The 16,003-nt window shown below is 39.5% G+C and overlaps 1 protein-coding gene across 1 annotated transcript in view; it reads right to left on the bottom strand.

Annotated features, from left to right (window-relative positions):
- Positions 1–278: 278 nt before the first annotated feature.
- EXPH5 (exophilin 5) overlaps positions 279–16,003 on the bottom strand; it is a 118,783-nt gene continuing 103,058 nt past the window's right edge. The window contains exons 4-7 of the mRNA XM_077298339.1: positions 12,977–13,034; positions 12,240–12,363; positions 2,436–11,073; positions 279–1,946 (exon numbers count right to left, since the gene is read on the bottom strand). Of these exons, the coding sequence (XP_077154454.1) occupies positions 6,293–11,073; positions 12,240–12,363; positions 12,977–13,034 (4,963 nt within the window). The 3' untranslated portion in view covers positions 279–1,946; positions 2,436–6,292. The remainder of the gene's footprint in view (positions 1,947–2,435; positions 11,074–12,239; positions 12,364–12,976; positions 13,035–16,003) is intronic.

Here is a 16,003-nt window from a genome sequence, read left to right as displayed (position 1 = left end):
CGTCACCCTGGAAAGGCACCTGGCAGTTACCTGCCGCACAAGTCTGACCTCACCACTAGAGGCTCCAGCGAACACCAAGGTAGCTGCTTAGTCCCACCCCTGCAGGGTAAGTCCAATCTGTGGCACAGTGGGGCCAAAAACCACGTGCGCCACCTAGAAGCGGAACACATTATGTTTGGCCCTGTGTGAACGCAGCCTGACCATTTCTGCATGAAGTCTTCTTGCAGACTGCTAATAATAATTTCCGATTGCTTACTTTAATAAAAAGCAAATAGAAATACAATACAAAAATACAAAATATTTTTATTATATAATACACCAAAAGACTGAGCATTAATTTACAGTGTGACGTCGTCCATATAACAGAAGAGTAAAGACAAAATAAATATCCACTTGAAAGTGCGGTCAGTCACAATTAGGCCATATACACCTATATACATCAGATCTGGTAGACGGGAGCCAGAACAGCGTCTCCAATATATTCCATTCTGTACAGAAATTTACAAAGATGATCCCCTGAAAATAAATACGTCTTATGTGTGGGGGCAGAAGCCTAACACTGAGGATACATGGAGTTCAGAATAAAAGGAAACAACTGCAGCATTAAAGTCCTCAAGGTTTAATAATTCAACTGATTAAGTTCTAAATATTTCTTTATATTTCTCAGAGCTTTTTGTCTCTGATACACAGGTCCAGAGCCCCTGAGTTCACAGAGTGCAATTATAAAATTCTGGCTGCCTGCAGTCACCACAAGGGGGAGCTAAATGTATTCAAAAATACACTCCCCCTAGTGGTGACTACAGGTAATCAGCATTGTATCATTAAAAGGGGCACTGCTGCACAGCCCACTATTAATAGCTGCAGGGTGCAGCATAAATTAGAATAAACCTGCTATACTTCCCTCCAGAATTGGCAGTATTGCTCCAATCTCAGTACTGCGTCCTTCTGCCGGTCACCTGACATATACAATGTGTTTCTTCCACTGTGAAAGAATAGTGAAAGCTGCAGCCAATCCGTGCCAACTCACTAGCTGCAGCGGTCACTGGACCTTGTTTATGTTCAGGTGACCCGTGGGAGACACAGGGCTGAGATTGGAGCAGAAGGACCGGTCTGGGAGGTAAGTGTAGAGGTTTTTATGTTATGGCGCACCCTGGGGCTATTAATATAGGGTTGTGCAGTAATGGACAACCCCTTTAATTCTACGGCAATGAAGGGGATTTTGACTTTTGTATCAGAAAAGCAGAGTTCTGATTGATAAAGATCCAATAATTATACATTAATCATAGAATGTTGGTAAAGGGAGTGCATTCCGTTTCACGCTCTTCAATAACTTCTCCATTTCCTCTGCCACTGACATGAAAATTGTTTTGTAAAAGCATCTGAAGTCTTAAAAGGAATCTGTCAGCAGGATTTTACCGTCAAACTATTTATATGCCCATGTAGCTCTTTGAAAGACAAGTTCAGCAATAATATTACATGGCCAGTCCGTTCCTCCGTCACTGAGAAATCAGATTGAATTTACATGCAAATGAGGCTGAATAATTATTTGTAGATCTGAAGCCTTCGTCACTCCAGCTCCTTTCCCCGCCTCCTCCTGCTTGACTGACAGCCTCTATACTTTGTGACTTAAAGCAAAGGAGCCGTCAGTCAGAAAGGAGATGGGGAATAGAGCTGGAGTGACGGAGGCTTCAGATCTACCATAATGCTTCAGTCTTTGCATATCAATTCAAACACTGATTTCTCAGTGACGGAGGAACGGACTGGCCATGTATAGGCATTGCTGGACTTGTCTTTGAAAGAGCTTCATGAATATAGAATTTTGGGGGGATGAAATCCTGCTGACAGATTCCCTTTAAGTCAATCTTGTCACTTGCTTTCCTGCACTTCCATTCTACAACAATCAAGCAAATTACTGACAAAATGTCTAAAGTTCCATATCTCAAAACCTGCTTTACGTCAGCTCTAGAGTCACAGGGAGGAAAACTTAGTTATTAAAGGGACCTTCCTGCTGTATTTGTTAATTTACAGAGTGAACCATGCAGTTAAAAGGAGAAAACAAGTCATACTCACCCCAGGGATCGGATCCAGTGCTGCCACTCCTACCAATCTCTGCCTGATCGGAAGCAATGATGTTATGGCCACCAGTCTCCTAACCCTGCAGCCAATCACTGTCTGCAGTGGTCAGGTGACTGAGGGTCCTGACATCATCACTTGCACTCTGAACAAAGACCGGTGGAGCAGATTAACAGAGTGAGTTTAGCTTCCTTTCTTCTTTTATCAGCATGGTTCACCACTGTACATTTTTTCAAAAAGAATGGAAACCCCCTTTAATTTTCTTTGGACTACTTCTTACATAAAACCATAATGAATTTCAGTTTAATTCTGCACAACATATAAAAAATGAAATTTCTTGTAGCAGTCATAAATATATAAACGATTACATGGTTTCCAGCTGACATTGTTTTATGCAGTATTAATCCAGTGTAAGCCACGCAGCCGATGCCGCCATCACGATGCTGGGCAGTAGCCCTTTCCATGATCACCACCTCAGCGGTTGGTTCCCTTTAGGATATCATTAAGCAGAGTTTCCACCGAAAATACACGTTTGGTATTGATGTCATGTTTTCTTTAGAGATCTTGGGATTTTTCTGTACAGCCGTGTCACCATTTTGTTGGAAGTGCAGACGTACTGGTGGTACAGTTGGTTTGAGGACCACGGCAGTTCATCGGACACGTTAGTTATGGTCGCTATTACCTGACAGGATCCACTGCTCTTCATTCGATCAGCCAGCCTAGTGTGACATCACGCCAGGCCAACTAATCGAAAGAAGAGCCAAAGAAAAGGTTCTCCTGGCTCCCGTCCGGCGGCTACAGATTACTGACATGACCGATGGACGCCAGTCCTGCCAATCGATTTGCACCAACTCTAAAAGGAAAATTCAATCAAAATAATTTTTTTGAAAAGCCAAAGATACATGAAAAAAATAGCGTAAAATAACACGTGCATCACCACTAATATCCACAACACGAGGACTTTATAGCCCTCGATGCAACAATGTAAGACCATTTAATGGGAACCTGTCAGGCTGCTTTACCACCCTAAACAAACAGCATGACTTATTAAATTACTTAATAGGCTCATTCAATTTTTTTAAGCTAAATTCTAAACATAAATAATATTTTAATGGTAGAATATATGTTAAGAGTCAAGTGGGAGTTGACGCTGTGCTGAAGAGTCAGGAAGTTCGATGTCCAACCCTGACCCTCCAGCCACTCCCTTTCCACCCACTTCTTGTATTCGGGTTCCTCCATATGTCACCAATTTGCCTTTGCATTGTATTAGTCAGCATATGCAGTGAAGTTTGGTGTACTCTTTTTTGCTTCAACACCTTGCGGCACTGCATATGCTCAGGTAACCCACTAATGTCATGTAATATGTTATGCGATATAATGTGAATTGTGACACGTGTTCGTAATACTGATATTGTGTATAGTTTGACAATAGGGACAGATAAGAGTTAATGTTTGGGACCGGCCGAAAGTGGGAGGGCATGAGTTGCAGGGAAAGTGGCAATTCTCTGTAGTCAGATAGGGCCTGGAATGCATAGTAAGTGGACCTAAAGGTACAAGGTAAGCAGTGCCGCATTCTGGGGTGACCCTAAGTGAGAGGAGACTGAGGAAAAGGGATAGCGAGATCCGGAGCAGAAGTGACTAAGAGACGGTGACCTTCCAGAAACAGGTCCTAGGAGAAGACGCCTAGCCACAAGGTCCCGAGACTATAACACTTGAAGGTAACGGGCCTGAGTACGTGGGACGAGTAAAGTGTCCCCGGCGGGAGTTCCAGTGTGTCAGCATTACTGGCCATACTGGCACTCTAAAAGGAAAGGAGGACATGGAACCGCAGGACGAGTAAATGACTCGTAATGAGCAAGACTAGTATTAACGCTGGGTTGTGGTGAAGTACTGAGAAACAGTGGAAATAAAGCATTAGAGAAAATGAAGGAAGGAAACTGGAAAATTCTTTTGAGTTGTAAAGGAAACGTTCATAAGACTTTGTACCCGCTATGCCTTGTATATAACCCTACCAAAGATCCCATTCAGTAAAAATTTTATTTTTGACTGGTGGTCTCCCTCATTAAACTGTGAAACATCTGGTCCTGCCAAACCAGCAACATCAGTTACAAGTCCAGACACCCAGCCAGGACCCCCACTTACATGTAGCATTTCGGGTCGTAAGAGAGGAGTCTCCCGCCCAGCGCCACGTTACACAACAATGATTACAGTCAAACAGGAGAAAGTTTGGAAAGTTTGTCGGTTCTTGTAATAAGCGAGCTGGCGGTGTAAGGTGGTAAAACAACTTGACAGGTTCTCTCAAACTAATGAAAATTTACTCGGAATTTTGTATGAGATTTCTATCCATGAACAGTGTCAAAAGGGTTTATTCGTGCACAGAGGCCTCCAGGAAAAATTTGTGCAGATCTTAGATGACGAACCTTACCAACATGACTTTCTCATAAGTATCTATGACATGTCAGACGATCATTTTCAGTACATTCTGGAATTTGTTTTTCAGAAACTGAAAATGAACAGTGAACATATAATATTTCTATCAGTAAGTTCCTGAGAAGTGACAACCAGTATGGCTACATTTTCCGTCGGTTTTACAAAAATGGGTAATGCAGCACAACAGAAAAAGAAAACATTGTAAATACAGTTGCAATCAAAATTATTCACTCCCCCATTGAAAATTAGAGGTTTTCTGTTGTTGCAAAATGTACAAAATTTCTGCCATCTGCAATAAATCAAATAAAAACAATATAAATAGCTCAACACAGCTAATGTAAGAAGTGGTTTCTCCAAATTCAGCACAAAATGACACTTTTATTGACTACTGCAGTCTCAGGATTATTCAACCAATTCATGACAATTGTCATTTGTACTTAGAAGGGCACCTTTGGCTGTAACGACCTGCTGGAAATGTTATCCATAGCTAGACATCAGCTTCTGGTGGCGTTCCTGCGGAATATTAGGGCAATGACCTCCAGGTCACTAATTCTTGGGTTTTCATGCTGCAAACACCTTCAAATCCCATCATCAAAGATTTTCTGCAGAATTCAAGTCAGACGACTGTGTCTGCTACTCTAGAATCTTTGAGATATCCTTGGGAACATTGTCCGGTTGGGTTAGTAGAAGTGACCGTCTAGGAATTCTGGCATGGAGAATGTTAACATTTACTGTGCAAACTGAAACCTCAGAGCCAAATGTTGCTGCTGGTCACTAAAGGATTTTTGACCAGTTGCCGCCTCAGGAATCTGGTAGCAACTTCCACGTTCTGCCACATCTAGGGAGTGTAGCCAGTAGACTTTAACCTTGAACTCTGCTTCCACCTGTACCTCCAGGAACATAGGAACATTCAATGCCTTTTATCCTTCTCATTGTTTCATGCAAGCTAATGATCTCTCAACAATTTAGACCACTCTCTTAACTCCTAAGAATGTTAATGTCCTGGAGGTCATTGTCCGTGAGGAATGAGCTCAGATTCATAAGGATCACTGCCAAAAGTTGGGGGTCTAGTCAAGTGTGCACCAGGTTACAACAGCCAAAGGGAAACTACGAAATACTAAAGATCTTTGTCATGAAGACTACTCATTAAAAGTGGTATTCTGTGTTAAATTAAAAAAAAAAAAAATCCTTCTTGTTAAATTAGTTGCGTTGAGCTATTTAAATATTTTATCTGTAGAAAATTTGGCAATTTTGCTAATATAATTTGCAATTGAAAAATTGTGATTGCACTACATTATAACCAAAACAGGTAATTGAATAGTAACACGTTTGGACCTTACTACATGGGCAGTTTGCACTATCAAGTCTATGCACACTATTCATTAGAAGGAAACCATATAATTTACTAGACAAATTCCATTATTGCCAAATCTTCTGAATGCTTTCTGCAATAATTATATTTGTATCTCCTATTAAGCATCCATAGACAAAGGAGAGGACCTGCTTGCACTCCTGCCTGACAAAATGCAGAGTTCTATGTAAAAATGCACCAGAATGGTTATTTCATGGGGAATACAAGTACCTACTAAAGTAGACATTTCAGAAGAGTTGATGGGATTCTCGTTAATATTTTGCATTGATATATAATTTAGCATATTCCAGCTCTTGTAGGTGGGGGGTTATATTGCACTTAAATTACCAAATATTAGACAGCAAAACAGACAAACAAACAATCAGTATCTCGTCAATGAAGCCATCAATACTGCGTTGGTTACCATTTCAGGAGACCTCATAGTTCTGACTCCTTGTCATTTTCATCTAAGTAATATTCATCGTCCGTGGTTGTGTTACTATCTGAATCTGATGAAACAGGCTTATCCTCATAAATATTTAGATGGTCTTTCAAACTAGGTCCTTGAGATGGGATATCTTCAGGAGACCGACCTACTGGATTTACTTCCTGAGAAGAACAATATTCCTCAGTTCTCAAGAAGCTTGGATTTTTCAAAAAACTTGGTCTCCATAGCCTGCCTTCGTTAAGTGACCGCTTTACGTTGTTTAAAATAGCCTCTTGCTGCTCCTTACCAAAAATTCCATAATCAAGAGACTTTGATGTACAAATAGGTTTGCGTTCTTCAGAAATTGGCCAGTTTTCATTTTCATCTAAAATTTCATCTGAAAATCTCCTGTTCCATGTCTCGCCAGAAGTAGGACTTTTTCTCCTCAAAGTTCCACCATAGCTTTTTGAAGAAAAACTGCTATCGCTCTTTCTTCTGTAGTCCATAACATTTTCTTGGCCATCGGTGTTTAAGAGCTTCATGCTCTTTGATCTATACAAGTTAGAATATGTAGGGTTTCGACAATGTTTGGGACTTCTCTGGCCAAAATGTTTGGGTACATGAGATGGATAGTTGTCATTTGTAGAGTAGAATACAGGCGATGAATTGACGTCAGATATCCGAACATTATCACTATAAGAACCAGTACGTCTAGGGCTTACACTTTCTTGACTTGAACGATCAAAAGAGAAGCTGAACTTCTTAGCATTAATAGGCTTCATTTTCTTTTGGACAAACTCGGAGCAATATGAAGGCCGAGTCCGATTTACAACATCATTGCTTTTATTAAAGCTTGGATAATTATAATCACTCTGTGGACTGGTGTTATATTCGTGGTGTGGCGAGATGTCTTCTGTGTTGTAGGACTTGCTGTGACTTAAATCTTTGAAACTTTTTGATTTATAGATTGAAGGCAAGTCTTCTCTTAATAATAAACTTTCATCCATGGATTTTCTCTCACAGAAATCACCATATTTTGCAAAATTGTTATTAATGTTATGCTCTTGTTTGTTGTTTTCCTGAAAATGCATAAAATCATAACCAGGGGAACAATTAAGGTTATCATATGAGAAAGTTGGTGCTGTGAAAACATCTTGAGATACTGGACTGCTGCTTGTATATGGGTTAATCCTGTGCCGTACCATGGCAATGTCTCTCTCTAGAACATTTCTCTCCAGATCCTGGACACCAGATTTCCTATTTGGTAATGTATAATAAGTATTTGGAGAATGTCTTGGGGGGGATCTTGAAGGGCTGTGTTCATTTTTATTCTTTTGTTCTTCCCTTGCTTTATAGTTGTCTTCATTTTTAGAAATGTGCAAAGAACTAAATTTGTTCACTAAATCATCCGTTTCTTCACCAGAATTTGTCCTGTTGTCATTTTTCACGAGATTCGTTTGTAAAGGAATGATGTGGAAATTTAAGAGATGCATTTTACATGTAACATCATCTGCTGAATGTCCCTTATCATTGTGTATTTTTTCTGTAACGGCAGTCGTATTTTTAGAGTTTTGGTCTTTGGAATAATCTTCTTTGTGGTAGCTACTTATTTTATCTAGAATTGCACTAGGTGTTCTATTTTGCTCTATAGTCTTATCAATGTTTTTTAGGTTATTCTTGGACAGATCAGAGATCTTTCTTGTGAATTTTCGAGGAAGGCTATAATAGACTGAGACAACTTTACGATACTCAATTTTATCTATGTTTGGATAAGAAGAATTTGTAATGCTCTCATAAACTTCAGTATTTTCAACAACTTGTTGACAGCTGTATGTATTGTAAAGTTGTAAACCTTCTGGTGATGTTTCATCTTCACGAGCAAAATCTTTAATAATTCCTCCTTCCAGGGAAGTTTTGGTCTGGCCATCTTCACAACTCTTAGATTGATTCCACTGTGACTTGGGGATGACACTTATATGGACATTGCGTTTGAACGGTTCTGGTGTCACAAGTAAGTGATGCCTTAATATGTTGGTTGCCTTATTCTCTGTGGGTGGCAGGCATGTACCTTTGCTCAAGATGTTCCCTTCTGAATGTTCCTTCACAATTTGACTAATAGGAAACCTTGAGGAGTCTATGACTTTGGCTGGTTCTACATATTCCACGGATTTGTTTTCTTTTTCATCCAACTGATAAATTAAATTTTGGTGTAGGTTTCTTTCGGACTTATAACCCTGTTCACCTTGGATTTGTTGGTCAGTACAAATTTGATGTGCTGACGAAACAACATCCTGTGGATAAAGTACTGACTGGTTAGATTTGGAAGATGTGTCGCATTTTAAGGCCTTTACTTGGTTTGGCTCTGGATCATTTTGTCTTTGGTAAATATATTCACTTTTCATTTTTGATCCATCATCAAAACTATTATTATTAGAGTCATATATATTCTGTCCATTGTATCGACCTCTATTAAAGCTTACAGACTTGAATTTTGCATGTACATGAGAAAATGGAGTAGTCCTATATGCTAATTCTGAGTCAGTTGTCTTGTTTTCAGTTTTTATTGAAGCTTTGCCTAATTCCGAACCAGAGGATAATGTAAAAATCTTTTGTGAAGACTGACTCGTGTTTAAACTTGATGGTTTTGGTAATTGATTTGGATGTTGGACAGAAGATAGTCCATGCCTTGTACTTCCGTCCAAGTACATTTCTTTCTTTTCATCAGGGTTCATTAAAGACTTTGTTTCAGAAACATTTGAGGGATGGTAATTCCGTACAGGTTCACAACTGGTTTTATGTAATATAGTTTCAAGGTCATAACTTAAATGGTCACTCTCCTGGTCAAGTAGATCTGGCAGAGAGGACGCATTTGTTTTCTTATACTTCAGAGTATCTGACATGAAACCTCCCGACTGTTTATACTTTGCTCGCTTTTCCCTTAACCTATCTGGCTGATATGGTGCTGGTGTGTAAGTTGTCGTGTTGTCTAGGTTTCTGAATGTAGCATTTATATCTGACATATAAGGCTTTTGTGGATACAGAAAAGTTTTTGTACCTAGAGTTTTTGCTTGATAAATGGCATTTTGAACACAAGGCTGCTCATATTTGGAATCATTTTCTGAGTAACTTTTATCTACGTCATCAGAAATTCTGAAAGATTTTGTTTCAGGAACCAGGGTGGTATCAAATTCTACCTCTAGATTTTCACAACTCTTTTGGGGTCCTGTAGTGTAGATATTATTAGACAAAATATCACTGTCCTGGTCAAGTAAATCTGGGAGAGAAGACGCGTTTCTTTTCTGAAACTTAAGTGTATCAGACCGAAAACCTGCTGTTTGATTGTCTTTTGATCCTCTCCTCTTATTCATCCAAGCAAATTTTCCGCCAGTATGTGAGGTGTCATTAAAAATACTAGATCTATTATTATAAGCCGCTGTGTTTTTCCGCTCACTGATTATTGAAGATTTGATATCCTTAAAAGAAGGAGGATCAATTTTAGAAGATGTTTTGTGTTCAAGTGAAGTAAATTTTTTAATGGCATTTAATATCGGATTATGAACAAGTCTTTCTGTTTTTGGTGGGAAACGATCTTCTTGAGCAATGGTACCAATGTCAACAGAAGTTGACAAACTGGTATCTCTAGAATTAAGGAAGACTTTTGGAGCATCAATATCCATGATCTTGGGTTCTAATGTTTGACTAGAAGATACTTCAATCGGTTCATGGAACGTATGATCTACTGGAACATCATCATCGATCTTGGATTCGGAATGTCTGCATTGTTCATTATCTACTGCCATTTTTGACTCTCTAATTATTACATCTGCTTTTGTAGAACAGCCCTCTGTTTGCACGTTACTAGAAGCCTCTGCTCTTCCCATTATATAATACACATTGTTATCATTCAGTACGGATAATTCACTTTCTATTTCCATTGGTTCTGCTTCCTTGTCATTGCCACTCAAATTCTCATTAGGTGTTTTACTCATTTCATTATTAAAATAATTATTTTTAGATTCCTCCTCCCAATACCTTTCAGATATTGTGGCATATTTGACGTCAGGCCCATGGCTAGGAGAGTCAGTTTTGTAATACCCAGTGGATCTATTATCTGTAAATGATGATGTGCTTGCTTCAGTGTTGATATTCCTGGATTCACTAAAGTAATTCGTAGGGGGCACTTGTACTCTCGGTGTGTTGTACTTGAAAAGATCAGACACTCTACTGTGTTGACTGTATTTATCATGTATTGTAAGATCCAAAGCCGATTGTGTCTTGAACGGTCTACCGGTCTCCTTAGGCTGCTCAGAAGGAAATGCATTATCCCATTTGATGGAAGTGACAGGTGTCCTCTTTGACTTGTGTGGTCTTGTCCTCTCCAGGTCTATGCCTGGAGTTGATGGCTGCAAGCTACTTGATGAAAATGAGCCAGAATGAGAGGATGAAGTTGCTGACGTGTTGCTTGTAGCTGAAATAAGCAAAGAACTCTTTTTGTAAAAAGGTTTTTTGGAAGTCTCTAGTTTGGAAGCAGAGTGTTGTCTGTTTAAGTACATTTCAGAAAATTTTTTGGGTTGGTATGTGGCATAGGTTGTTTGAGTCTCCTCAAGGTACACAGTTCTTTTTCCATCGTGAGAAGGTAAATTGCTGAAGACGTTTTTAGCTTCTGAGGTATTATGGAGTGAATCTTCTTTGCCATAGTGCCTTCCTCGCTTATAGCTTTCAAGTCTACTAATCCTTGGTGTTTGGCTGAGACTCTGTTCTTGGGCAAGTTTTTGATCCAGATCTCCTAAAACTGAAACATATAAACAATTTAACTTAGATCAAGTTTCATAATTTCTGAGGTTCTTACTTAAACATTTTATGTGAGAAATAACATTACCATGATGGCAAGTCCAAACATATTCCTTGTGCCTTATGGAATACCTAGGTTTTAAGGATTGAACAAAGGCCTACACATTATTACTTTATGAACTCCCCTTTTGGCTAGTATTCTCTAGACATGGCAATCCTCACTGGAATTATCCACATATAAAGGAATGTATGAGTCACGGTCATATAATTGCGGCTGTCTTTGTATGCCAAGCCTAGTAGATAAGTGAAGGTGCACGGATACAATTCTGTCTGAGGAGGTAATGTACACAATGTTAGTGAAACCTGACCGTAGTACCTGATGAGATATTAGGAATGAACAGCAAGTGCCTAATATGTACGGAGCCCATGATGAGGGGTCGAGGATGTCAGGATCAGAATTGATGACTGTCAGGAGGACTGGACGAATTCGAATTGCTTGTGAATTAGTGGAGCTTAGCTGAGCTGTAAGGGATTTGCGAGTCCCAATAAACTTGTTGATTGTTTCCTGAGTGTGACAGCTGCATAGAAATATATCACACTGAGGTTATGAGAGTTGCTGTGCCAGTCCATGCACTGTGATGTTGCCCTTGCATGGGAAATACATCTGTCTGTCTGCGCCCTTAGTGTGTATGTGTATTAGCGTGTACATGTGTGCATTAGGCCTGAAAACCCACCTCATCAGGAAAGCCTACAGCCTGCACTGACCCCGCTGCCTCCTCACCACTACCGGAGCTACTGGCCCACCAACACCGAAGCTGCTGCCACCCTCAACCTATTGTCTCCTTCCTCACCATCCTGTAGAATGGAAGCCCCAAGGGCAGGGTCCTCGCCCCTCTGTATCAGTCTATAATTGTTAGTTTACCGTGATATCTGAAATTTGTATGTAACCCCTTCTCATGTACAGCACCATGGAATCAATGGTACTATACAAATGAATAGTAATAATTAGGCCTCATTCACACTTCCTTTTTAAACACGTAAATGGAAAAATGGCACCAATGTCATCAGTGTTTTGGATCAGTGTGTCAGTGTATGGTCCGTGTGTCTGTTTTTACCATACATCTCATTACAATTATTTTGTGGCGCAGTCTTTACTCAACTACTGACCTTGAAAAACTTCTTTTTCGAGCTGGACGGTGGCCTTTGGGGCATCACTGTGTCTGGTTTTATGTTGCCCTTCAAAAAAATTGGCAATCTGTTTTACGCTTCTTGCAGAATGGTAATTTTCAAACTTTGAATGTAAAAAAAAGAACATGTTTTAAAACAAATAAAATTTGGTTTTAATGGATATTTACTTTCTTTGACTTTCAAAAATTAATAACATTTTTCTTTCTTTTTGTTTTTAGCTACTGACAGAATTAAATGTCTATATTTTATTCTCATTTATATTTTTTCAAAATTATTATTCGAATTGTCATTCTCGCTGTGCCTGCTCGAAAATAAGGAACAGATTATGAAGGAATAAAAATACATTAATAGCAACTAAGAAGGAACCGTCCTTGTCAAAACACCAATGGTTAGGGATTATGGCACAAGTGTGGCGGCACATATATGACATTTTTGCAAAAAATAAAAAAAACTACCACCTCAATGAAGCAGAAAATACAAAATTTCCATATGTAAATTATTTTTTTAGCCAAGACAGAGTATTTCTGAAAATTCTTTAACCATTGAGGGAAAAAATAAATATGGTAAATAACAAATTTGTAGTCAATATTTGCATTATATTATGTCTTATTTTTAATTTAAGTTTTATTAATATAAAGGTAAAGAAACAATTGTTGACCCGAAATCCAAAAAGAAAATATGGAACTTAAAAACACTTCTGTAAATCATTTACTTGCCTTTTTCTTCACCTCGGTGTTAGGCAGTATCTGGCCGCTGATAGAAAAGATGCTATGTCTGAGGAAAAAAACAAAACGTTACCACGATTAGCAGAAAATCAGAAAATAGAAAAATTGATATACAGCAACAAGAAACAAAAAAATGCACACACCCATAAACTACAGCATAAAATATTGAACTTTATGGAATACACAAACTAGGCTCAAAAAACCACTTATATAATAAAGATTTGTTTAAAATAATAATGACCACCCTTGATGGTATGCACTCTTAATAAGGTTTAAAAAAAAACTGAAAAATTGATCGTATAGTCATCACACTGCCTAGAAATAAAAAAACACAAACACTAAAATTAGTAAAAGAAAGCCACAAATGACTAATGTAGATTATTTCCAAATGGCCATTAAAAAAAATGTGAAATGCCAAATGCATGCAACCTAAAATATCCAGATACATGCAACTAAAAATCTCCAAATGTGTAACATCGTGGCAATGGCACTATGGTTGTCGCTGTGCAGGCGTGTTTCTGTTGGACCTTAGCACTACTAGGACTTGTGTTGTCACAGCAAGTTTTTCCTTTTCCCTTCAGTGGGATCATTAGTCTGATGTAATTAGTACTCTGCTGCAGCCATGGGAAGGGTTTCTTCCTATTAGACCTACAGCACTCAGACTGCCAGTTATAGTTTATACTAGCTCTGGTAAACTCCTATTGTTCTCAGCTCCTGTGATTCATGTGAATATTCCTGTTTCAGATTTCGGATTGTTTATTGACCATTCTTCTACCTGACAATTTTGTCCCCATCCATACCGCCAAGTCCTGACCCGGCTACCTGACCAGTGCCGGACAGGGGTGCCCTCCAGTAACCAACTCTAGGGCCCAACTACATGCAAATATGACATTATCCTCAATCACAAATTTATATAACAATGGACTGGGTAGATTGTTAAATGAATAAGATGTTGCCTTTATCTCAACATAGTGATTCAATCATATTGTGCCAAGTGCTGCTCATATAAGAGGGTGGTGGTCCATTCTTGCACAGTGGCCCACCGGAGGATTCTCCTGTGGACCAGTCCAAGCTTTTACCTGACCATTTCTGCCAGGCAGCTCCACCAGCCAGCAGCTACTCCAAGATCTCAACCCAGGGTCCCTGTGTAAGTCCACATTCCTGTACAGGAAATAAAGCGGGAAGCCCAGGGCTCCCCTCGGACTGGATAGAATAGATGAAGCAATGCCTGTTTGTGGAAGCCCTATTTAGAGCTGACATGCAACCTTATGCAAAGGCATGTTGCAAAATGCATGCAACATTAAAAAACAATCAAAATGCAAACTAACCAAAATGCCAAATGCATGTAACTAAAATTTCCAAATGCATGCGACTAAAAAACAATATCTCCAAATGCATGAAAACACAATCGCCTTACCGATATGGTCATCTAGAGAAAAAGTACACAAAAGAAGAAAACCCCCAGAGTAATGCATGGATGGAGAATGATGTGGAAATGGCTGGACCCAAAATACTGTAAGAATGATTCTTCATTTACTTAAAGCAGATCTGTCAGCTTAAAGGGTTGTTCTTCTCTTACATTTATGGCAAATCAACAGGATAACCTATAAATTACAGATTTGGCACCCACCACAATAATGGGACTCCATTGTCAAAAGCAGAGATGGCCGCATATAATTGTCAAACCTGCCAGGACCTGCAGTAACCACACTTTTCTGGTTTATCCTTAAAAATGAAAAAAAAAAAAAAAACAGAAACCGCAGGTTCTGCCTGTCTGTATCCAACCTCCGGACTTTATGCATTCACATTTTACACCTCGCTCCATTCGGAAAACAGAAGAAGCAATTTTACAGGTATCACAATTATTAGCAAATCGTAAATGGCTAAACTAAGGAGTTTTTTTTCGGTGGGTAGAAGACAAGTTCGTCTTTTGTAAATCTATAAACTATTCCAAATTACTGTCATGAAATCACCGAGAGGAAATGAAGCCAAATCACAGACACAAAATCAAAGTGCTTCATGACGGGTGTCCTACCCTGCCTTCCAGCACTCCCCAATTTATTTTTTTATTTTTTTGCAATAATTGAGAAGTTCTTGAGGGAAAGGCAGTGACACGTATGAGCTGTCAGTCATCGCGCGATCAGGTTCTTACTTGCTCTAGTGAACTGATCGCCATGTGTGGAAATGTCAGGAGCAAAATCATAGAGAAGTGATTTACTGTCACCAAGCAACGTCGGCACCAGAAACAAAACAATCATTAGATACAGGGCGAGACCGGCGTGCATGCATGTTAATGCTGACCATGGCCTACATAGCACAATCATCTTGTCAGTAAGGTACGCAATTGTCTTAGTTGGCACGTAAAACTGGCTTTACATGGGATGTCCGGTACTTCAACCTTCACGGTCCGTCCTTATGTTCTATTGGTGGAACACAAATCTTTCTAAGGTCCTCCTGCGAGCGCCACGTACCCGTTACTTATTCCACAGACGTGGCTTCTGGTCTCTCTGCGTGGCTTTGTCTACTACAGTAGTTTGTGATTCAAGGGAATAGGACTGTGATGTGCGTGCCTCGCATGGTCGAGCCACCAGCTCCATTCTTGGGTGTGAATTTACAGAAGGGGGCTGACTTAGCTATTAAAATAGATATATAGTCTTTACACTCTGCTGCAGTCATAAACCACCACAGGAAACGCTGTCTGGGGTCGGTTCGTGACCATGAGACAGACCTGACCTGCTATGGTGGGAGGTAGTAAAGATATACAGTATTAGGAAGTTATATACTTTACGAATTCCAATGATTTTACATTTTTCCCTCTGGAAAACCCTTTGATCTGGAAGGTCACTTCAAAACATCAATTCTTATCTTCATAAAATAGATATATAGTGTAGCTTGGCTGCACGTGGAGACTAGTCGGAAAGGCGGGTCCTGGTGGCTTCTCCCTGCCCACTGCCCTTGAGTGGCGGATCACTCCTTGTGTGTAGAGTGAGACCTGTCAGTCACTGGCAGCGGACACGA

This window comes from Ranitomeya variabilis, chromosome 3 (genome assembly GCF_051348905.1).
Source record: "Ranitomeya variabilis isolate aRanVar5 chromosome 3, aRanVar5.hap1, whole genome shotgun sequence".
NCBI lineage: Eukaryota > Metazoa > Chordata > Amphibia > Anura > Dendrobatidae > Ranitomeya > Ranitomeya variabilis.
This window is presented reverse-complemented; position numbering and strand designations above follow the sequence as displayed.